The sequence below is a fragment of the Polypterus senegalus genome, chromosome 12 (assembly GCF_016835505.1).
Source record: "Polypterus senegalus isolate Bchr_013 chromosome 12, ASM1683550v1, whole genome shotgun sequence".
NCBI classification, from domain to species: Eukaryota; Metazoa; Chordata; class Cladistia; order Polypteriformes; family Polypteridae; genus Polypterus; species Polypterus senegalus.
Genome location: NC_053165.1, coordinates 63345427 through 63370579, shown reverse-complemented (window position 1 = coordinate 63370579; position 25153 = coordinate 63345427). Strand labels below are relative to the sequence as shown.

General features: G+C 36.9%; 1 protein-coding gene across 1 annotated transcript in view; it reads right to left on the bottom strand.

Annotated features, from left to right (window-relative positions):
- LOC120540807 (glutathione hydrolase 5 proenzyme-like) overlaps window positions 1–25153 on the bottom strand; it is a 70584-nt gene that overhangs the window by 26786 nt on the left and 18645 nt on the right. The window contains exon 2 of the mRNA XM_039771872.1: window positions 2974–3101. Coding sequence (XP_039627806.1) covers window positions 2974–3101 — 128 coding nt within the window. The remainder of the gene's footprint in view (window positions 1–2973; window positions 3102–25153) is intronic.

Sequence of the window (25153 nt, the reverse complement as noted above, 5' to 3'; positions counted from 1 at the left end):
TGTCCAAAAGGTAAACTGCAGTGGGTCCAGTTGGTGTACCGCAAAAAGACTCATATAGCACAGGAACAGTCTCTCAAAGGCCTTCATAATTTGAGGAGTAAGTGCCACTGGTCTGTAGTCATTAGGTGAAGAGGTGCCTGCATCCTTTGAAACAGGAACAATCAGGAGGTTTCCCACAGTAGCAGCACTTTCTGGAGCTTTAGGGATAAACTGAACAGGTGATAGAGGATACCGTAAAATTGGTCTGTAAAAGCCTTAATAATTTGAGGACTAACTCCCATCTAGTTCTGTGGCCTTTCCTATATGTAGCTTCCTCAGTTATCTCCTTACTTGGTCTTGAGGTTTGGGAAGCCCATACTCATGGTCAGAGGTGGACTCATCACTGGTCATTCTACCTGATGTAGTAGGAGTTATTGATATAGTAAGGATGGTGTGGGAAGACAGGTAATTGAAAAAAGCTGGCAGTGGTTTGGAAAATGTATTAAAAAATTGGTTAAAGGCATTAGCTTTGCCAGTATCCCTTTCTAGCTCATGAGCCCAGGATCGTTTGAGTCAAATAATTATACCCAGCCCTTTTCAGACATTCTTTCATGTTATTTTGAGTGAGTTTGTTTTCTAATTTTGGCTTTGTAAGTTTCCTTTCTTTTACTCAACTTTTTCTTTGGCCACTGCTGTGTGTCTTTCAGATCTTCTTTGTCAATGGATTTCAATGCTCTCTTTTTCTCATTCACAAGACATTTTATTTACTTTGTAATCCAGGGCTTGTTGCTTGCAAAGCAACTGTCTTTGAGGGTACCATAGTGTTGACACAGAAGTCAATATAGTTTGTGATGCAGTGGCTGAGTCCCTCAAAATAATCTCCATGTGACTCACACATCATTTCCCATTTGAAAGCACTCATTCAGAACCATTTCAGCATCCAGGCTCCACTTCCTCACTGTCCTGGTGGTAACAGGTTACCATCTAATAACAGGCTAGTAGGTGTACATCTCCAGGAGACACCGTACATCAAGTTGCTCCTACTCCCAGGCAATCGCTCAATAAAAGAACCTTTTCTTCAGCCACAGGCTCCTCGCCCTGAGACTTTCTTATCTTTCCTTTCAACTTCTTTTAACTTCTGTTCTTTCGTTCTGTCTGGCCTTTCAGCTTTCTTCCATTGCTCGTCTCTTTCGTTTTCTCCTGCTTCTCTCTTTTCCTTTTTGTTTCCGTTCCTCCCAAGCACAATTTCTGTTTTTATTTTTCTCTCTCCCCTTTTCATGACAGCTGATCCCTTATATGCCTCCGTGGTCGCAGATCCTCATTCACGGACTACAGAAAGCCAATGGAGCAATCAAGACAGACCACAACCTCGCATGCTCTGTGTTCACCCCACCAATTTCCTGCAGCCATGTGAGCACACACATGGAGATCAAGCCAGCTATATAATTATTTATTTGGCTACTATCTGTTAAGCCGTAGACCACCTTCATAAAGACAGGACATTAAAAGAAACAACTTTAAAATGATAAATGTCCATTAGAAGTCCCAAAATCTTAAAACATTCTCCTCAGGTTTTTTTTTTTTTTTAAAAAGTCAGGCACCTATCCCACTTGCTGTTTCCTTCAGTTCTTCAGTCCTAACCGCCTTGATTCACTTCATGGCTATCACCTAATGTGATGGTGGTAGGTTCAAGAAGCTCCTGGACGGGACATTAGCATGGAGCTAGCCTGAACCATTACACTGCACTAAGTGTAAATTATTCTTCATACATAAGCAGTTACAGATAATAAGTAAATAACAATTAAATAAAACAAAGTACTTAAGTAAATCCTATATTATCTAACAAATAATAATACATGCATTAATTAATTAAAACAAATAACTTAAACAGACCTCCATCCATTGTTTAAACCCAGTGCCACTTTTTGGGGGTTTTAGTGAGCTGAAGTCATTGAGTAAATCAGGACCCAATACTGAATAGGCTGTCACATGTACAAAATAACTCAATTGGGTAAATGAATATGGGCAGAACTACAAGACCACATGTACATTAAATGTAAAGAAACATACTGCAAGGTTAAGGTTTAAAATAAAAGTTTTGTTGTGTCAATTTAATCTTGCACAAATCACTTCCTGCTAGCTTGCTTGCCCTTTGTAGGAGTCAAACAGCACTGGACAGCATCAGTTGCTAAAGACAACTGGATTTCATTTGATTTCAAATGTTAAGTATTTCCTGAGTAGTGCACTGAACAGGAGATAAAATCAGAGACAGACTTGCAGTGAACAAAACCTATTTTTCCCCACCACTTCCCAAAGTTCTTTAAGAGATGTCCACAGTTTATATGGTTACACATATAGTACGTATCAAAGTTACTTTTTAAAAGGTTACTGTAGCTTTCCATAAAATCATTCTACATTTACTGTATTTGTCTAGAACAGGCGTCCTTAATCACAGTCCTGGAGGGCTGCAGTGGCTGCAGGTTTTTGTTCCATCCCTTTTGCTTAATTAGAAAACAATTCTTGCCAATAATTTAATTTCTTATTAGTGCTCTAACTCTGCTATGTCAAGCCATTCTCAAATCCTAGATTTTCTTCCCCTTTCTAAGGATATCATCCAAATAGTTTGAAGTCTAAATTTGATGAGTAATTGTCAGTCTTTCACTTTTTTCTCTTCACTTTCCTTCCAAGTATTTAATTAAACCAAATAGTGCACGGTAAATACACACAGGTTTAATTGGAAACAAGCAAAATGGAGAAATGCTGGTTTCTTTTGTCATTTGCAGGTTATTGCTAATTAGGAGCCTTTAAAAACCAAGAATACAGCTGTTTAAGATGAAAAATAAGCAATAAAGGTTCAAAATCTTAACGAGCGAGACAACTAAAATGAAGCAGAAGTGTTACTTGAGCAATACATGCTTCTTATTAAGCAACTCCAGGACTGTGATTGAGGACCCCTGGTCTAGAACAAAGTTGGGAAAACTTTTTTATTTTTACCTGAAGCTTCATATATGTTGAAAATGACTCCTCCTCCTATACCCATGCTCTGTGGGTTCAGTAATGAGGTGCACAACAGTGCAGCAATGGCACTATCTACTGCTGAGCCGCCATTTTGCAGCATGGATCTACATTGGGGAAAAAAAGAGAAAAAAAGCTTAAATGGTGAACAACAATCATGAAGTCTAAACTGTAAACACTGGGCTCACAAATTTACAAATGTTAGTTTTTTTCAGATTATGTGGACTTACCAGGAACAGTTCAGATGAGTTACAAGGAGTTAGCACTCCCCAAGAGGTGCTATAATCACAGAAACCAAGGGGAGCATCTCACACATATAATGAATTTGAAAAGCAATTCAAAATATCTGTTCCTCTCTTTGTGACTCTTTTCTATGCCTGCTATTAATACTTTTGTCTGAATTTGTAGCCCTGACCAAAACACTTTACCTTCCTTAGTAATATTAGTTTAATGCTCTAATTGCTGCACCATTTTGGACATGCAATATTTAGTCATAATGTGTCACCATTTAAGAGACTATATAAGATGAATCTTAGGTCTCTTTTCAAAACAAATGGGAATAAGATTTTTCTGGTACCTATGAAAAAGGAAGATTAAGTGCCCTTTTTGACCCACCATTTACTCAGAAGGGCAGTACACTGCATGCTACTGAAAATAGCAAATGCTGAGAATAATCAGCACGATAGAGACTTTTTAGGGTTGAACGGACAGAAAATGATATTGTCCGTGACTTAGAATTTTCAGGAAACACAAGCTATTGTTCATTGAACCATACTTGTTATAGAGAAGAAATAGCAGCGTGGAACACTTTTGGGAGACTTAGCTGACTCCGGTTTTCTCAGCCAGAAGGAAGGAGACTGCATTCCAGATCTTCCTTTAATTCCCACTCTACAATTAAGTGAGATAAATTTTCCTGAGCACACACTGTGAAAAGGTAGAATATCTGTTTATCTGTTTTGTTGCTTATGTACTGTGAGCTGCTTTCCTGGAGGAGCTGGAATAACCAAAATAAGCTTATCAAATCTTGCATATGTTGAATAGACAGTGGAATCAAGACTCTGGGCCTTCAAGTACTTTCTCATATGTGTTCAGACTAAAATTTAATGGAAATGAATTATATAGTAGCATGGATTGCAAAACGATGCAATGTATTAATCCTGGTATAAATCCTGCACCGTGGTGAGTGTCCGTGTGGAGTATGCACACTCATCCTTTATCTTAAGGTACTCCGATTGATCTTTCACGTCCCTAAAGGTAAACATTTTAGGTTAGTTGAATATTTCAAATGTTCCTGTGTGAGTGTCATCATGTGTATGTACCCAGTCCTGAGTTGGTCCCTACCTTGTGTTTGTTGCTGATGTTGATACAAGTGCTAACATTTGTGCTTGCCCTTGTTCTTTATATTATTACCTGACTGGCTATTGTCTCAACCTTAAAATATGGTTTCAGCTTCTTGAGGACCTACTATATGATTGAACAGGATGGCAGTGTGGAGTAACTGCAGTGGTGTTTACCTTATCAGGAGCTGCTGCCTAAACTGAATAATGTACCTCAGCACTGGGTTGGTTCATTCACATGTCAGTTTTTCTTTATGCCTCTCCTGGCGTCCACTGGGATAATGAACGGAAGAAAAAATGGTGTTTCAGGTGTCCAGAGTGAGACCTATTGTTTAAATGCATCCATTTTCACTTCTCCTATTGCTTTTATGGCTATAGCTGTGGCCCAGTGCACCAAGTAGTAATCAGTCTGTGGATGGCCACACTTACTCACCATCTTACTCACCACATCAGACCAATTTAGAACCGCCAGTTCACCTAACTGAAATAAGTACAGTCAATATAAAAAAATGTCTTTTTATTTTCAATGGAATATGAATTATTTTAAGTGTGTTTTTTATTGTGTTGCTTTTTATCAGGGGGCATTTGAAACATGGAACAAGTTCCGAAGGAGGATGGTTTATAAATGAACCTTGGTGATTTCTATATCTTATTACAGATATATTTTGGAAACTTTTCGTGAACAGCAAATGCCAAACTTAGGTTGACAGCAAAAGATCTCTTATGTTCTAAGATTTTGCTAAGTCTGTTATTATAGACGTTTGGGAGTGAAGGTCTGCACTTGCTATGCAATTTTTGAAATCCGAGAGGTATGCAATACCATTGTTATTAGTCTGGAATTAGTCTGTTCAGTTTTCAAATACATGCTTCCTTTTTGGAGGTGGCTTGTTTTTAATATTGGCAACCCATGAGTTTACTAGTATATGTCAAATTCTTTGTGCTACATGTTTCATATTCTTGAGCCTTAATATATTCAGCTGTTGCATTAAATCCTCCTGATGAAAATAATAAAACTTTTGTGCTTTGTGGACACAGTGCCCACCCATCAACAGGAATTCACTATATATAATATACATTGTACTTAGCTGTGATTATGACAGGAAATGACCATGAACATAAAAAAGCTTACTAACAACTTTCTATTTCCAAAAATGTGAGCTAGCCAAACATATGCAACCGTGGTGGAAACCTGGCAAACCACAACTTGCGTCTGGTGCTGAAATGAAAAAAATACACTCAGTCAGTCAGTAAAAAAAGAATGTGTGTCTTTGAGCTGGAAATCTGAAATCTATTATTTCCTGGAATGATTTAGTGCATGATGAAACATCTGTTGGATCTTTATAAACCTTATTTTATTTCATATACACCAACTTAAACCACTGCCATTTCCTAGAGAGAGAGCTAGGTCAGCAGAGTAAAACTTTAAGCTAGTAAACATAAATAAATAGATAAATTAATAAATGAATAAAGATAAATGGAGTAAAAGATGGGAGAGAACCTGCTTTGTCAATTTAAGTGCTTATTCTAAAATGTTATTGATTAGATCCTGCCGGGTTTTGAAAACATTTTGTACAGATTCTTAAAGTGCAAATTAGATTTTTTTCCAGTTTTAAATAGTATATAACATCAGTTATCCACTGACTTGGAATAGGAGAGTTAGGAGTCTACGTGCTAGTAGTGTAGTAAAAGCAAATACAATTTGTTTGTCCTTCTCCACTTTAAGCCCATCTGGAAGTACACCAAACACAGCTGTTAGTGGATTAGGAGGGATTGTGACACCATTTTTTATAACAAAAGAAGTTTATCTGAATTCTGAAGACTGCTATAATGCCATAGCAGTGTGAGTAGGGCATTACATTACATAATATTCTCAAACCACCCTGCTCTAATTCAGGATCACAGAGGCCTACAGCCTGTTCCAGCCACATTGGTGATAATACAGGAATCAACCTCGGTTGGGGGAACTGGAGTAGTCACAGGAAAACCCACACACAGAGAAAATGTTCAAATTTCACATAGTTAATACATGTTTGGGACTGAAACCCAAAATGCTGTATCCACTGCCCTGCGCATGGGTGAGCTGTATTTAAATTATTTTAGTTAAACTTATGGTCTTATAATCTCTAAATTATGATAGTTAGCATATGGTAAGTTTCTGGTGAGAAGTCTTGCAGCAGCATCATTTGTCAAGTTAATAAGGCAATAATTTGACTGCACAAAAAATAAAAGTAGAAGGTCAGACCTACTGCATATCTTCATAAAGTGTCAAGGGCTCATTGCTTTCCTATAATTCATATAAATTTTTAAGCTTACACATGCCTTTCTCAAGTCAGAGTTGAAGTATTAATCAGATCTTTCCCATAACTGTTTGAAATATACAGCAGGAATGCCTTAACCTAGGGGTCAGTGCTTTCATCCCACAGAGATCAACTAAACATCCAATATTAGTTTACTTGTGAACACTGACTGAACTTTCTGTTGGTCTCCTGGGACTAAAATAGTGGCGCAACTTCACTTTCAAGAACATTGGAACTAAATGGGTAATTTCTGGCAGACATTCAGTTACACATTAGCAGCCTCCCGTCTCAAAGCAAACTTGCACATGAAGTTAACATCAGTTTTTTTAAATGCGTTGGAGTTGTCTAAATATGCAATGTAAGTACTGTTTCTGCCTCCTGGGTCTCTTTGCCATAGTTTAAACAATGATCTGCATATGTTATAGGTCACAGCATGAATCCATAAATCCCAAATGCTTCCTACTGTAGATATGGTGCAATATATTTACATTGTTCTAATCTCTAACTAAATCTGTACAGCACAAACCCATAACCCCTTCTCAGCGGACAGGGTCAGCTGTTGAGGACAGGACATACTTAACTGCAGACAAGCTATAAATGTTAAGTGTATTTGGTATATCACTAACTTGTGTGAATCAAAAACTAGAAGCTGCAGCATGTAATTCAATAAAACTTGTCATGTATCTCTGTTGCGGCTCTAATAGCTGCATGATGATGCTGATTTAATTACTACGAGTGAATCCCTGTGTGACCCTTAGTAAGTTGCTTAACCTGCCAGGATTCAAACTGTAAAAATGTAAAAACAATTGTAATTTAGGTAATTTTTTATAAAGATCAAAGACGTGAAAATTGACAAGAGGCATCATATGTCAGTGGCAGATAGATAGATAGATAGATACTTTATTAATCCCAAGGGGAAATTCATATAATCCAGCAGCATCATACTGATACAAAAAACAATATTAAATTAAAGAGTAATGAAAATCATTTCATGTAAAAACAGACAATAACTTTGAATAATGTTAGCATTTACTCCCCCGGGAATTGAAAATCTTGATTTGAATGTATGCCAGGATTTGAAAACGTTTAAGATAAACATCCCACCAAATAACTTGGAACTAGGAAGTGCAGTTTACCACTAGATTATGAAAGTCATGTGTAGACATCTTCAAATTGCTTTGACAAATTCAGGATTGCAAGGGGTTGAAGTCTATGATATACACAAAAGCATTCAAACCCCAGACCACCTCTCTAATTTTAATGAATAACAAATCCTACACTGACATTTGGTTCTTTGGGACATTTTAATTTTGAAATTGAAAATGAGTTATGTTAATTTCACATTATTTTAGAAAAAAATCTAAAGAAATTAGAAAATATGCTGTTTGCATAAGTATATGATCCTTGCATTGTGGAATTGCTGACTTTACACGAGTGAAAAACAATTGTTAATGAGGACACACTTTCCATATACAGTACATGGCCTTCATCAACGAATCAAGAAAATAAGTGGCACTGTTTCTCATTAAAATTTCACACTGTAAGATTCATTATTAGGATATGAATCTGGAAGACATCAGTATCAAGAGAGAAATTCCAAAGTTAGAGAGAAAATAACTGAGAAAGATTTTTAGATGTACCAGCAGGCATAGTTAACTCAATTAGTAAGTAGAAGCTATGTAGAATAGGTAATCCTAGAAAACATACTGCTAATGTAAGGAGACAACTTGTATGTAAGCTTCAGAGAGGCAAATATTCACTTTAAGGCAGCTACAGAGTTTATTAGCAGATAGTGGAGTCCTTCATAGCCAGAACTCTACATAATGTCAGCCAATATAGAGGGTGGCACAATAAGGTGCTACTGCATAGAAAATGCCATGTGAAAGGATAAAAAGCGTATATTGTCTAGCATCCCAAATCAAATGATATTGGTCTCATATATTATGTTTTAGCAAAGAACATGCAAAAATAGAATTTGATTTCTGTCAATTTCCCATTTCTTACGATTTGTAGGCTGTTTATCTTAGAACATTTTGGCTTTCAGAAGTGGGGATTTAACAGGCATCCTTATACACACACAAATGCTTTAAGGTTCATGCCAAGTCTCCACAAAATGATTCAACTAAAACATATAGATCAGCTTCAATTTTTTGGTTTCATAATTTTTATGTTGTATACATTTTAAAATTAAAAACAAACAAACCATAACAGCCCTGTGACAAGGAAGTGGTCTTCTGAACATTCAAACCCATTTCAGGTTCCTTTCACTTTATGTTTAGCTCAACTAAATTCCCCAGTAAATATATTGCAAATAATACAATCACCCAAACTACATCTACTGGCACTCCAAAGCTTGCTTTGGTTTTTAGACTACCAATTTAATAAAAACCTCATCTATTTGAAGTAAAGGTAATTTGTACTGGAGCACCATTAGTCTTGGATTTAGAGGGTTCTAATTCCAGTCCCTCTTAAACATCACCTGATTGTACTGTGGTACTGCTGTTAACTGACTAAATCAGTTAATCTGTGGCTCTGAGGTGCTGTATCAGTGCATGCTCTCAGTCTCTTTCTCTGAGGTGTTAGACCTGAATTTGAAGTGGGATTTAATTGTTTTTCAAACTATATTTAAAGATGATGAATTAATATGAAAATGTGTGTTCTTGTTCAGCTTGACTGATTACTGTGTCACAATGTGGAACCAAGTATGCTTTGCTGCATTATAGATAAAAGAAGAAGAAACAAATAGTTAAGAATTAATCTGAAACAAACCTAAAAAATTATATTGCTTTCACATATGTTTTTCATTGTTGCGGCCACATTTTTTATAATGATGAAACCTGCTGCTGAGATGGTGTGTGGTAAGTTGCGGTATTACCAAAACCTTATGTGAGAGAGCAGTGCACTAAACCTGACCTACTAACCTTGGAACCTTAGAAAAAAACAAACTTTCATTATTATAGTTAGGAGCTAATTCAATTCTATTTAGTGTGAGGAATTTTGCCTGGGCTGTTTTGACACTTGGTTCAGTCAGGATTTCTCAGTTATTTGACCCCTGCTCATTTCTCAACTTCATTTTTGCCTTAGCCTTTTATCCTTTTCATCTTGTCTTCATTTCTTTCCTTCCTTTGTGCCTTTCCGGTGGTGGCATCCCAAACATATGTAACCAGGTTTCTATTAAATTTGAGGAATATTTATCTTTTAACTGTCAACGTTTTGCTGATCCAGCATTTTTATGGTGAGCTATCAAATTTTGTCAGAGACAATTCAATTTTCTTTGCTTTTGTTTTGCCTGCTTCATGTTAAAGTCAATTTAATGCATTGAAATTAAAATACAGGATTTAAAATGTATGTGTCCAGCAGCTTTTTCCTGCAATGGACTGGCACCCTGACCAGGGGATTGTTAAAGCTTTGTGCTCTTTTGTGGCTGGGATAGGCTCCAGCCCTCAATGACCTTATCTTATCTGAGCTTAAACATAACAGGTAACACCTCTTGTATAACATTTGATGTACACTTGCATATTTCTCCCAGAGTTCTCTCTATTAGTATGGCTTTTTGCATCCCATAATTCAGTGCTGTGTTAAATGCATTTTATTCTTTCAGTTTGATTAAATGATGTTTCAAAAGAATAACATATTTAGTGGATCCCTTTTCTGAAGTCAACCGATACTTGTCTTCTGAAAGTTTATATTTCTCCCTCGCTCCTTGATCCTTTATTTCCATTAACCCGCATCTGCTCCCCCTCTTTCGGCTGTCCCTGACATTATGATGTCATTGTTGAGCTAAATTTCCTGCTTGTAAGCACTTCTTGTGCTGTGCTCTTTTCCTCTGCCTACATTTAACTTTCTCAATATTTTTTTTTTCGGAACTCTTGGTTATATTCACACAAGTAAAAGCAGTGCTATAGTGTAGCTATAGTCTAGTTCACAGTTTATTCACTTAAAAGCTACACCTTAGCTAAAATAAAACCCACAAATTAAATATTATGAGTGTTATTTAATAAACTAAAAAACTCCCATTTTTAAACCTTGCTACACAATATGAAGCATATGACCCATTGGTTACTGCTGCTAAAATTTCTAGGAGGGTAAGATTGCAAACGAGGCCTGTCACGATGTAAAAGAGATAAAAGCAACAGGTTTCCAACAAGAAGTCAAAAATGTCTTTGCAGCTAGACAGAAGTGACAGGGAGACAAGAGTCTCAGTAAGAGAAAAAGTTAAGGAAAGGAATGGATATTAATGAGAAAAATCGTTGAGAGAAATTTAGCAATAAACAACTACAAAGCCAAGACTGGAGGGGAATCCCAAAACATATGCAAAGAGATACCTGAGATGCTTGCCTGGCAGAAGGGACAATAAGTATCAGTGGATAGACCCATGGCAAAATGCTTTTAGAATATAGAATAGATGCAATGAACAATCCTAAATTGAATTTTTTGATGATTGGGATTCTTAGACGAAAAAGCAGCATCCATTTTTAACTATCAGTCAACTTTAATGCCACAGAAAGGCAAATTTTCCTCCCAGTTGTAAACAATACTAAGTTCTGCCTTCCGTCTACTATTATAAACAATCATATTTTTACTGTTGAAGGTACTTTTTCACCCTCTTCTGTACAACCGACACAAATAATTCGCTTGTTTAAGAATTTTACAGTACCTTGATGTAAGTCACCCTCCTATCGCAGTCCTTAACCAATATCTTGCGTACATGGATTTAGCATGCTCTAGTCAGTGTAAATGGCTAACATGAATGGAAGGATCACACACAGGACTGTTAATAGATGTTATAGGAAAAAGCTAAGGATGACATGGGCATCTTAAGTATTCTACTTTCCATTCCCCTTCTGTTAAACATCTTGGTAACAGATTTCTGATTTAAAATAACAACACCAGTAGTCAAAATTTTGGTCTTCTAGGAGTTACTTGGGCATAGATATATTTAAGACCTGCAGCCACCAAGGAACCCCTGGCTCAAACAAGTTAACTTTTAGATCATCAGGACTGATGATCAATTGATATTTTCTACTGTGCCATGATTACAGTTGACACATTGCAGCAAAGGCCATCTTCTCAAGTATTTTGCTTGAATGATACAGACCGTATTGTATAAATGTTATCTGTGTCTGTTTTACAAATTCTCTATCATTTAGTCTCACACACGTTAGAGTTAAGATAGTCTAAATGCTGACAAAGATACCTTTTTTATTTGGGGGTCCCACAGTGGCTGCAAGTGTTCGGTCCAGAGTCACTAGGGTTGACCAAAAGTCTCTAGAGATGCTCCTGTATTGTACTATCCTGTTTAAAAACTTTTTTATGAAATACTTAAAGATCTGTTCAATGTCTGGATAATAAATCTTGTTTTTGACAAATGAGAGAATCATGCAATGCATGACCAAAACAAAGTCTTACAAGAGATTGTCTGTACTTTTTGGAATTTGTCTGGCTCAAATAAGAACAGCAAAGTATTAACTACGTCAAGATGAAATGTTGGTGCATATTCCATACAAAGCTGTGGTAAATGCTTTACTCTTACATATTCTACTGCTGTTGTTTTAAACTCATACATCTAACCAAAACACTGACCTGAGAATAAACAAAGAAATTATCAAAGTGTATCGAATATTTAGAATATCAGATGATAGACACTATAGGTAGACTAGCCAAATTAGCTGACGCTGCTGGTATAAATAAATAGGGAAAACTTTGTTGTGGAAATTCAACTTGGTTAAACACAACCCACAATGAGACAAAAAATCCCACATTTAGATAAAAGCTGCATTTAAGTCAGACAATGAAACTGTTATCCAGATTAGATTAGAAGAAAACACCATACATACTGTGCTCTTTAAGACTGCGCTTTGGCCGGTAGAAAAATATGTGAGTGCTGATGTCCTCCATTAGCTGTAGTATACTAATGCTGCCAGATGGGAGTAGTAGTCCCCATGTCAGCACTGGTTTTGTGTTGCCCCCTTCCCCTTATAACCCCACTGCCCGGTATGACATATAGCTTTATATTACAAGCCTGACCAACAGAAAGGTACTTGCAAAATTTTGTGAAAATTGGTTCAGCTGCTTTTGTTTGAACAGTAAACAAACAAACATACATCCAAACAACTTACAATTTTATTTAAATAGGTAATGTGTTGTAGAAGTTATTATACTTTATCTGTATTGTACAGGTAGTGGTTGAGTTATAACCTATGAATCTTGCTACTGTGTCTCATGGGCAAACAACAGTTTTCGCCACGCCAGCTTTATATGCCATTACTCATTCGTCTCAATATCAATTTATTACTTGCAGCGGTTTCAGCTACATTCAGTTACATTTGTCTTACAATTACAGGAAGAAAGAGTAGTTGACCATGACCTAAAAATGACGGTGATCAAGCAGTATAAGGAAGGAAAGAAAGCAAATGTGATCACATGTGTCTTTAAGTTATCTCATTGTAATCTGTTGTTCATCATAAATGCTGTACTGCTTCAGTTTGGCTTTGAATCTGGTTAACTTCCTCAGCTTCTGCATTGTGACTCATGATGCGAACCGCCACGAAGGAGTAATGAAACAAAAATGAACTCCTTTATCTTTAAATGTTTATTATTAACAGGCCAAAATGTTAAAAACATGAGTGCTCAAAATCTACTGGTACAATTCCTTCTTCCCTCACAGTTAACACAATAAACACTGGGAGAGGTGAACACTGATGACGTACACATACAGAGAAAGGATTTATGAATAACTAGCAAAATACCCGCGCTTCGCAGCGAAGAAGTAGTGTGTTAAAGAAGTAATGAAAAAGAAAAGGAAACATTTTGAAAATAATGTAACATGATTGTCAAAGTAATTGTTTTGTGTATTTGGCGGCAGCGTCACTGAAGTTGTTTTCGTCTAGCTGCATCAGAAAATGTACCACGACGTCTGACACGCCTCCTTTTTACTGTTTTCTCACAGCTTGGATTGCTGCTGTCATAATCGGTTTGAGTCTACACACACACACACACACATATATATATATATATATATATATATATATATATATATATATATATATATATATATATATATAAACTGCTCAAAAAAATTAAAGGAACACTTTGAAAACACATCAGATCTCAATGGGAAAAAGAAATCCTCCCGGTAATGTGTTAGGAACGAAAGGATGCCACATTGTTTGATGAAAATGATCAACCTACAGAGCCCTGAATTCAAAGACGCCCCAAAAATCAGAGTGAAAAAATTATGTGGCAGGCTAGTCCATTTTGCCAAAATTTAATTGCAGCAACTCAAAATTGTACGCAGCACTTTGTATGGCCCCTGTGTTTTTGTGTACATGCCTGACAACATCGGTGCATGCTTCTAATGAGATGACAGATGGTGTTGTGGGGGATCTCCTCCCAGATCTGGACCAGGGCATCACTGAGCTCCTGGACAGTCTGGTATTCTATGGCGAATGCCAATCAAGCTGCATGCTGCTGGGCAGTGAGCTCAGGGCCCTTGGGTCACCCTCATGAAGTCTTTCTGGTTGTTTGGTCAGAGACATTCACACCAGTGGCCTGCTGGAGATCATTTTGTAGGGCTCTGGCAGTGCTCATCCTGTTCCTCCTTGCCCAAAGGAGCAGATACTGGTCCTGCTGATGGGTTATGGACCTTCTATGGCCCTCTCCAGCTCTCCTAGAGTAACTGCTTGTCTCCTAGAATCTTCTCCATGCCCTTGAGACTGTGCAGGGAGACACAGCAAACCTTCTGGCAATGACACGTATTGATGTGCCACCCTGGAGAAGTTGGACTACCTGTGCAACCTCTGTAGGGTCCAGGTATCGCCTCATGCTACCAGTAGTGACACTGACTGTAGCCAAATGCAAAACTAGTGAAGAAACAGTCAGAAAAGATGAGGAGGGAAAAATGTCAGTGGCCTCCACCTGTTGAACCAGTCCTGTTTTGGGGGTCATCTCATTGTTGCCCCTCTAGTGCATCTGTTGTTAATTTCATTAACACCACAGCAGCTGAAACTGATTAACAACCCCCTCTGCTACTTAACTGACCAGATTAATATCCCATAAGTTTCATTGACTTTATGCTATACTCTGATTAAAAAGTGTTCCTTTAATTCTTTTGAGCAGTATATATACACATACATATATACATATATATATATACACATACTGTACATATCTTCATAGGTATATACATATATACATATCTATATACAGTACATATCTATCTATATATATATATATATATCTATATCTATATCTACATCATATATACACATATATATATATATATATATATATATATATATATATAATGTAGATAGGTGTGTGTGTATATATATACACATACATACAAAGATACACACAGGTATATATATGTGTATATATATGTATGTGTCTATATGTGTGTGTATAGCTTTGGTCACTGAGTGCAAGGGAAAAATAATAAAATATAGTCTATAAGTTATTAAACAGTAAAACATTAACGTTTTAAGAAGTACAGGTACATTAAGCACTACTGGAGTGGTTGCGGGTAAAATACATTTTAAAGACTGTGTAACACAACAGGTAAGTAGTACTAACAGCAGCTAAAATGTATATGGATCATCTCTCGGTAGTAGATCCCTTTTGAAAGGCGCTACACGACGTCTGTGGTATAGAAATTACATTTTGTATGTGAACGTTCAAATTTCTGCCTCTGGTAATGTGCCTTACCGGCATTACCAGCAATTAAAGAAAATTAGTTTTGTGTCCTCTGCAGTGTTAAGAGAGAAAGGCTTTGGTTTGGGATAAAAGGAAAAAAGGTGTAAAGAAAGGAAAGTTGCCTTTTTCTTGTATATAGTATAGAGAGATGTGTTCGCTGACGATATGATCGCCTTTTGGGGACAGTCGCGGTGGGTCTTGTGTAGACTGGTGAGACGTCCCTGCCATTAATCGGCTGTGATGGCACTGTCAGTCCTCCACTCGTGTGCGTGTCTTCATAATCCGAGCTGACGACCTCATAATCGTATACGTTGAAAAGAAAGTGCGAATCGCCTTAATATTAGTTTGCCGCGGTGTTGAAAAGGGGTCTCGTGTTTGCACTTGTCTGGGCTATAGCTCAGGGGGAGGGTGAAAAAAATTAAAAGTGTTCACTTTGACTTAAGGCAGAAGCGCAGTCAGCGTCACCTATGCGCACGTGCCGGCTGCTCGACTTTTGCTGGGCAGGAGACCCCAGTTTTTGCAGACACGCTCACGATATCAAAAGTTTCAGCGCTCTTTGGAGGTCATTTATATATATATATATATATATATATATATATATATATATATATATAGTAAAATACCTGCGCCTCGCAGTGGAGAAGTAGTGTGTTAAAGAAGTAATGAAAAAGAAAAGGAAACATTTTAATAATAATGTAACATGATTGACATTGTCATGAGTGTTGCTGTCATATATATGCCTGCCTAAATAAGTCACCCTCGCTTCGCTCTTACTTTTTACCGCTCATTTAATCATGGCTAGTGGCGGAAAAATTATAAAATGGAAGGAGGATTACACTGAGTATGGCTTTACCAAAACAATAATTGATGGCGAATCGATTATTCATAAAGCTTGAATTGGTGATCTGTTTTTCTGTGTTAACCTCATATTTTTTCATACTTCTTCTCAAACCAAGGGGGTGCGAGGGTAAAATGAATCGGGATGCGCTGATCAATGTAATCGGTATACCAGGAAATCATGCATTGACAAATGTTCCCCTTTGCTTTTAATGCAAAGTGTGATTAAATGCATTATTTTTTAACACGTTATGGAGCACATGCATCGAAGCTTTTCAGCTGTGCTTGTGCTAAGAAAAGGAAAGATTTTAAAAATAACGTAACACGATTGTCAGTGTAACCTTTTGTAAGCAGTGCCTGGAGGATTCAGTGTGGAGAAACTCTAGAGACAGCGTGTGTATTAACTTGTGGATTTTTCTGTGAGTATTTGGTGGCAGTGTGACGAAGTTGCCTCGAAAGACGGCGTTAGCCGCGGAGCTCAGCTCAGAGCGAAATGAGGTAAATGGGAGGGGAAATGATGACGTGACTCCCCCACCCGCCATAACTGTCAATCCCCCACAAACACAGTCTCTCGGAATTTGCATAAGCACACCCCTTCACCTGCAATTTTAACTTAGTTACACAGTGATCAAAACTCTCGTTTATATCCTGCGTCCTCTCATTAAATTTGTATCCCGCATTACTCGTGGCCATGAGAAACGGCAGCGGCAGCCTGTCTATGAACTTAATTTAAAGTTTACGTTTACACCTTGCTTTCTTTCCGAAGTAGCAGCACTCATGAATATGGTAGTATATGTCACTCGCTCGCTTCTTATTGGTTCGCTGCCTTCTCAATTATATAACTGACAAGTTATATAGTTAGTTAGTGAGTTAGCTGAACAGTACATGCTACCATGAAAGACACTATAAAATACAATAAAAGATAGATATTTGCTTATTTTCTTCCCAATTTTAGAGAAAAGCACTATAAAATATAAAATTTAAAAAGAAAAGCGCTCTGTGATTGATTGATAGATTAAAAGGAAAAGTACTATAGGATAGACACTTTAAATATTACTTTGATTTATTTTTGGGAAAGGTCTCTTAAATCTTCAGTGACATTTAAAAGGATACACAACATCATAACACGACGAAATTAAAAATAATGGACTCTGTTATATCACTCAACAGTACTTTACTTTTGATTTCAGGCTGCAACAAGCTTTTTCTCCACCTTCACTTGCAACACATACAGTGGTGTGAAAAACTATTTGCCCCCTTCCTGATTTCTTATTCTTTTGCATGTTTGTCACACAAAACGTTTCTGATCCTCAAACACATTTAACCATTAGTCAAATATAACACAAGTTAACACAAAATGCAGTTTTTAAATGATGGTTTTTATTATTTAGGGAGAAAAAAAATCCAAACCTACATGGCCCTGTGTGAAAAAGTAATTGCCCCCCTGTTAAAAAATAACCTAACTGTGGTGTATCACACCTGAGTTCAATTTCACCCCCAGGCCTGATTACTGCCACACCTGTTTCAATCAAGAAATCACTTAAATAGTAGCTGCCTGACACAGAGAAGTAGACCAAAAGCACCTCAAAAGCTAGACATCATGCCAAGATCCAAAGAAATTCAGGAACGAATGAGAACAGAAGTAATTGAGATCTATCAGTCTGGTAAAGGTTATAAAGCCATTTCTAAAGCTTTGGGACTCCAGCGAACCACAGTGAGAGCCATTATCCACAAATGGCAAAAACATGGAACAGTGGTGAACCTTTCCAGGAGTGGCTGGCCGACCAAAATTACCCCAAGAGTGCAGAGATGACTCATCCGAGAGGTCACAAAAGACCCCAGGACAACGTCTAAAGAACTGAAGGCCTCACTTGCCTCAATTAAGGTCAGTGTTCATGACTCCACCATAAGAAAGAGACTGGGCAAAAATGGCCTGCATGGCAGATTTCCAAGACGCAAACCACTGTTAAGCAAAAAGAACATTAGGGCTCGCCTCAATTTTGCTAAGAACCATCTCAATGATTGCCAAGACTTTTGGGAAAATACCTTGTTGACTGATGAGACAAAAGTTGAACTTTTTGGAAGGCAAATGTCCCGTTACATCTGGCGTAAAAGGAACACAGCATTTCAGAAAAAGTAAAATGTGGTGGTAGTGTGATGGCCTAGGGTTGTTTTGCTGCTTCAGGACCTGGAAGGCTTGCTGTGATAGATTGAACCATGAATTCTACTGTCTACCAAAAAATCCTGAAGGAGAATGGCCGGCCATCTGTTCGTCAACTCAAGCTGAAGCGATCTTGGGTGCTGCAACAGGACAATGACCCAAAACACACCAGCAAATCCACCTCTGAATGGCTGAAGAAAAACAAAATGAAGACTTTGGAGTGGCCTAGTCAAAGTCCTGACCTGAATCCAATTGAGATGCTATGGCATGACCTTAAAAAGGCGGTTCATGCTAGAAAACCCTCAAATAAAGCTGAATTACAACAATTCTGCAAAGATGAGTGGGCTAAAATTCCTCCAGAGCGCTGTAAAAGACTCATTGCAAGTTATCGCAAACGCTTGATTGCAGTTATTGCTGCTAAGGGTTGCCCAACCAGTTATTAGGTTCAGGGGGCAATTACTTTTTCACACAGGGCCATGTAGGTTTGGATTTTTTTTCTCCCTAAATAATAAAAACCATCATTTAAAAACTGCATTTTGTGTTTACTTGTGTTATATTTGACTAATGGTTAAATGTGTTTGATGATCAGAAACATTTTGTGCGACAAACATGCAAAAGAATAAGAAATCAGGAAGGGGGCAAATAGTTTTTCTCACCACTGTATCTTCTTCAAAGAGTTGTTCTTATGAACTGCCAACCTATCTGTAACACGGGCATCATGAATGGAGATAAATATCAAGTGTTAAATGTCAAACTTGACCTTTGAAAAGCATTAATAATCATCATTCTTGGGCTTAGGTTAACTTCTTTAAAGAAGGTTTATCTTTTACTCAATTCAGTCAAAACCAGCTTCCTGCTCCATGGAATTTATAATCTTCTAATCAACCAACTTTCCATTTTGTCTGATAAAAACACAACTGATGAAGCAATAAGCTAAATATGCATCACAGGTCTTCTTTATAAGCCTGTCAGGTTACTTAGTAACTAGATTCAGTTCAGTTCTGCAACTCTGAGAAAGTCAATTAACCTATGTATCCCCTATCCTTTTGCAAAAATACATAAACCACTGAACGCTGGGCTTGGTTCCTGTAATATAACTTGGGGCTTTTCACCACAAAAAAACACTCTATAAAGAGATTTTGTTTTTGTCCTCATTTGCCAATTAATTTTCATTACAAAGAAGTTGGTTTATCTGGCTATGGTGAAAGTGAATTTTATTCCATTTTCCATTGCTGGATTTAGCTGTGCTAGTGGGATTGACTGTGGCATAAGTAAATATGGTTTCCCCTTCATTTGCATACTACCATTTGAAAGGTTCAATTTTAGCTATTTTGTGAATGAAATATGTTCTTTACCTTGTTCCCTTACTAGTTTTGAGCTGAACTGCTTTGCAACTGTATAACAGTATTCCATTTCACCTTCCAATTTTCAGTACAACTGAAAGTTGGCAAGTCTGACTCTGTTATACTTAGATTTTTCCTATTTCTCACTGCACTGGCTTAAATTTACACTATACTTTTTCAAAGCACTTTAAAATCCATTGGGGTTGCATTGGTAGTGGACAGTTTTTTTCACTTAATTTTTATAAATATTGTAAGTCGCCTCGGATAAAGGCATCAGCCAAATATGTAAATGTAAACATATAAGTGTTTTTATAAATTCCTATTACATCAGTTGGGCAAGATATCTGACATCAAAATTCTGTACTCATTCCTTATGAACTACCAATATGTTAAAAGAAAGCATTATATATATATTCATATGTTTCCGCATTTTTATACTTTCGTTGGAAACCGTGAAGGCAGGAGGAGTAGTAATTGGTCGTGTTTGAGAGTGTCCTTTGAATAGTTCTGTCTAGCAAGCTGGCTGCCCTTGCAGTTTAGTATAAGAGTTGTCACTCTGTGGTGAAGATGGCTGCGAAACTTTTAAATTGCATCAAAGAGGAACAGGGTTCTGTCATACGCTTTTTGCAGGGTGTGCAAGGAGTAGAAATTAATCTCCGCTTGTTTGCTTAATAAAGGGATAAAGTTCTCTCTCCCATGGAGTTGTGTATGAGTTCATTGAAATGTTTGAAAATGGTCATACTAGTGTGATGGATGCAGAGTGCATCGACAACCACGAGGAATGAAGAGAGAACCCTGCTCAACCAAAAACATTTTTTGCTGATGGCATTAACAAGTTGGTACGACGCTGGGAAAATTGCATCACAAAGGAAGGTGACTATGTGGAAAAGTGATGTCATTTGTTTTTGAAATTCTTAATAAATAGAGTTAAAAAAAAGTACAGAAACATTTTGAACACCCCTCAAGTATGTATGACATATATAAATAATTGGCTGTTTATATTAGTTGATGACAAAAGGTACTCTCAAACCATCCACAATACCAGAAAGGTGCTGAAAAGATATAAACACTTAAAAAATACATTAAATAAAAATACCACATGCTGGTCCCCTGTATATCTCCTGTGCTTATGTGAACACCAATTTCTAACACTTCCTGTACAAACATCCCTTTATAAGCCTATGACCTATGTTTATCCCACCAGACAAGCTCTTGCCAAAAGGTTTCTTATGGATTCAAGAAGACTTGGTTCTGAGACAGAAAAGGCTTCATTTCTCCTTATGGTCCCAGTTAGTTTTTGACACTTAACATTTCTTGTAAGGCTGTCAGCTATCTACCACTAACTGAATATACCCACAAAAATAGGTGACTCTGACTTAAGTGACTTTAAAATTACTCATGCAGTGGAACATTCATCTCATTTGACAGAAAGGTGTTAATAAATGGAAACACTGTGTTTTTAAGAGGCTGGCATTAAGTAATGTGTTTGAGTCTCAAAGTGCTGACTAAAAGAGAGAAGTGTACTAATGTGTAACATTGCCAATAGATTGTCTGTTAATGGTACTTGTCATTAAAAAGGTGAAAAACATTTTCACATTTTTCTACATCATTTGTTACAGTGTGCTTTGCAAATGTGAATAGGGCTCAGCTTAAGTGGCCAGTCTGGCTATCATGTATTTAGATTCTGTATCCTCTTTTTTTCCTCACTATCATCATTCCAGAATCTGACTGCTGTATAAATGGACTCAATTTTGCTTTCAATTTCTCATTACAACTGAGGTGCCAGGGTGGCTATGGTATAATGGATTCTTTATTATTTCTAATTTCCCAATCTGACAATGCTTCCTTTGCTTTTCCCCTTCATAATTAAAATTAACTGTACCATGCTCCTACCAAATGCTTGCATTTCCTTGGGAGTTTTGCTGCAACACACATACAGTATTTCTTTACACTGCTCATTACACTATATAGTCAAAAGGACATGAACAGCCATGCTAAACGCACACAATTGAAATGCTGTTAATAGGCAATAAACATGCTTTAAACATGGTGTCATACACTTCCCCAGTTGGCTGACAAATGTAAATTTAAGATCAAATACAAAGTGCAAATTGCAGCCTTTTAAATCCTCTTCAAGGGAAGAACCTGTTCTAAAAAGTGAAAACTGGAATTCATCCAAGTTTTCTCTGTCTCCTGTTTGTTGAAGCTTTATTTCAACACTAGCCTACAGATATAATCAAAAACACTGGTGCAAAGTATATATTTTCCTTGAAAGGAAATCAGTTGTTGGCACTGTTCTAAGATATGGGTACATAATTACACTTTTTGTATTATTAAAAAGCTTTTCCTTTTCACTGAATGTTTTAGCTTACTTTTACATTTTTTTAACAATTAGGGACATTTGTGATTTTAGACCAAATGGTTTATTTCAATTTATGTTTGCTTGATTTATATTTCTGTAACTTGACTTAATAATGGGATGAACAGAAATACAATGGTTTGCTCCAAAACTTGAAGAAGAAGAGAATGAGGAGAGACTGTCAGTAACACATCTAAATAATAGTTTGTTACAAAGAGGCCTGGGAAAGTTGGTGAATAAACGCCTACATTATAGTCATTTCTGACAGTTGACAAGTCAAACAGCTTTAGTGCCAAATCTAGAAGTAAACATGGGCTTATGAATAAAAAAGCAACAATGGAAATGGAATGTGAAATATTAGAAGAGAAGAATAAAGGCAAAAATTTAAGAGCCAATACTAAGAATTTCATTAGCCCAGAGAATACTAAAATATGGGGTGAAGTATATTAATAAAAATGTGTTTACTTCATTTGATCCATTATGTTTAGCTATTAAATTATTTATTATTATAAAAAAAACAAAGATAATGAAAATTATGTGGCAGCATAGGCTTTGAACCATTTTACATTTATTTATATAAATATTATATTTTATATAAGGTAAGGTACTTGTTTGTATAGTAATGTGCAGTACAGTCGACTTTGCTGAATTGTAAAAGCTTCTGTTGAGTGATTGGTTACTAAATATTGGTCAAGAGACTGAATAACTTGTAAAAGTACTGTATGTTTATACAATAAAACAAGAATGGTGACCTGTCCATAAACAGTGGATTCAGAATGTACTGAGACCTTTTCACTTTCTGCACACTTGTTGTAGATTCAATTTTAAATGGTATAATTTGTCATTTTTGCCTACCAATTTATGCTGAAAAACATATAATGAAAAAGTGAAAAAATGTTTTCAGAAAGCTTTCCAAATTTACTAAGAATCAAAAACACTCATTTATATACTGTAAATATTCAGACCCTTTTGCTCTGGCATTCCAGATTTTGGTCAGGTGCATCCTGCATGATAAATTACACTGGAGACGTGTCTAGAACATGAGAGGAGTCTGCCGGTGGCAAACTGAATTGATTGGACATCGGTTAGGATAGTAAACCCCTGTTTATATATGATCCCACAATTCAAACTGCATGTCAGGACAAAAAGCAAACCACAAAGACCAAGAAACACTCAGTAGGCCACTGCAATCTAATTATGTTGAGGCATATAGCAGGGCTAGGGAGTAAAATCATTTCTAAAGTTTTAAGCGTACTCAGTAACTGTGAAATGGAAGAAGTTTGGATCCAATAAGAGTCTTCCCAGAATTGTCCATCTGGCCAAGCTGAGAAACTGGTAAAGAAAGACATTGGTCAGGAAAGTGACCAGGAACCCAATGGTCACCCTAAGAGAGTTTTCAAAATGTCTTGGCTGAGATGTGGGAACTTGTCAAGGTGATGACCATCTCCGCAGTACTCCATCAATCAAGCGTTAATGGTACAGTGCCTAGACGGAAGCCACTCTCGGGTAAAAGGCATGGGAGCATGAGGAAAAATATTCTCTGGTCTGATTAGACAAAATTTGAACTCCTTGAGAAGAACTCAAGTACTACTGTATGTCCGGCCAAAGTCAAACACTACTCATCACCTGCCTAATAACAACCCTTTGGTGAAGCGTGGCGGCAGCAGCATCATTCTATTGTGATGCTTCTCAGCAGCAGGCACGTGACACATCACAGACTGGAGTTAAGGTTCACCTTTCTGGATGACAATAACCAGAAGTGTACAGTCAAGACAACACTGGAGTAGCTTCAGGACAGGTGTCTGACTCTCCTTGAGCGGCCAGCTCAAAACCCAGACTTAAACCCCACTGAACATCTATGGAGTGACCTGAAGATGGCATTCCCATCCAATCGGAGGATGTGCCAGGAAGAATGGGATAAATTGCGCCAATCTAGGTGTGCAATGCTTGTAGAGACTTACCCAAGAAGACTCAAAGCTGGAATTGCTGCCAAAGGGGTTTCTACAAAGTGATGAATTAAGGGTGTGAAGGCTTAATATAAATGAGAGATTTCATTTTTGTATTTTAATAAATTTGCAAATATTTCTGAAAATATGCTTTCACTTTGTCATTATCGGTTACTCAGCGTAGACTGATATGCAAAAATGGCAATTTTTTCTATTTAAAATTAAATCTACAAAACAAAGTGTGCAGAAAGTGAAGAAATCTGAATACTTTCTAAATCCATTGCAGATGGTACAAAAATGAGTTTAATGGTTCACATATTCAGTGTGGGCATGACAAGACTATTTGCTTTTGCCTACATATACTTTATTTACATATAGATTCTGACTCACAGATGTAGATGCATACTATGAGGGATTGGTTCCCTGTGCAGCACTGGTTTGGGCCTTGTGCCCAGTGCTGGTTCCATCCCCACCATGACTGGATTAAGCTTTTTAATTTCTATTATACATAAAACTTATAGTTTACATTTAAATAAAAGTATTTTAATCTGATATAAAAATCAGCCTTTTATATGATGTTTGATGCTATATGGGAAAATGTTTTACTTGAATTTAAGCAGCTGCAAAAGTAGAGATAAGAGTATAAATAAGGCTAGTTATAAAATATTTTCCTTTAGCTCCAAAGTTCTAAAAAGATGCAGCATGCAAGAGGCAGGGGTGTAAACCATACAGAGATACAAATAATTTTTTATTAACCAGTGACAAGATGTAGTAAACATGAGTGAATATTTTGTAATCAAAGAATTGAATAATGTTATTTAACATCCTATATATCCTCCAACTTGACAGCTTGTACTCTGCTGTTCTGGCTGTAAGTTTAGTCTCAAGAGTGTATTTCATAGAACAACACTTGATTTCAGCCAGAGAGCATGTTTTCATTGTGAAAAAGAGGACTACCTATATATGCCTCCACTAACTGAGAGAGTCTTGTCATAATAACTGATTTCTGATCTTTATGTTGTTCTCAGTTTTTTGTTACTAGGAAAGAAAGCTAGGAAATTCAATGTTCTTCATTTATGCTCAGGCATCTTTTCAAGGCCGACTGGAAACAAACAAAATCTTTAAGTCTTTATGCTTATGAGTACAAGGGGCATTTCTCAGGAAGTATGAACCTCCTGAAGAAAA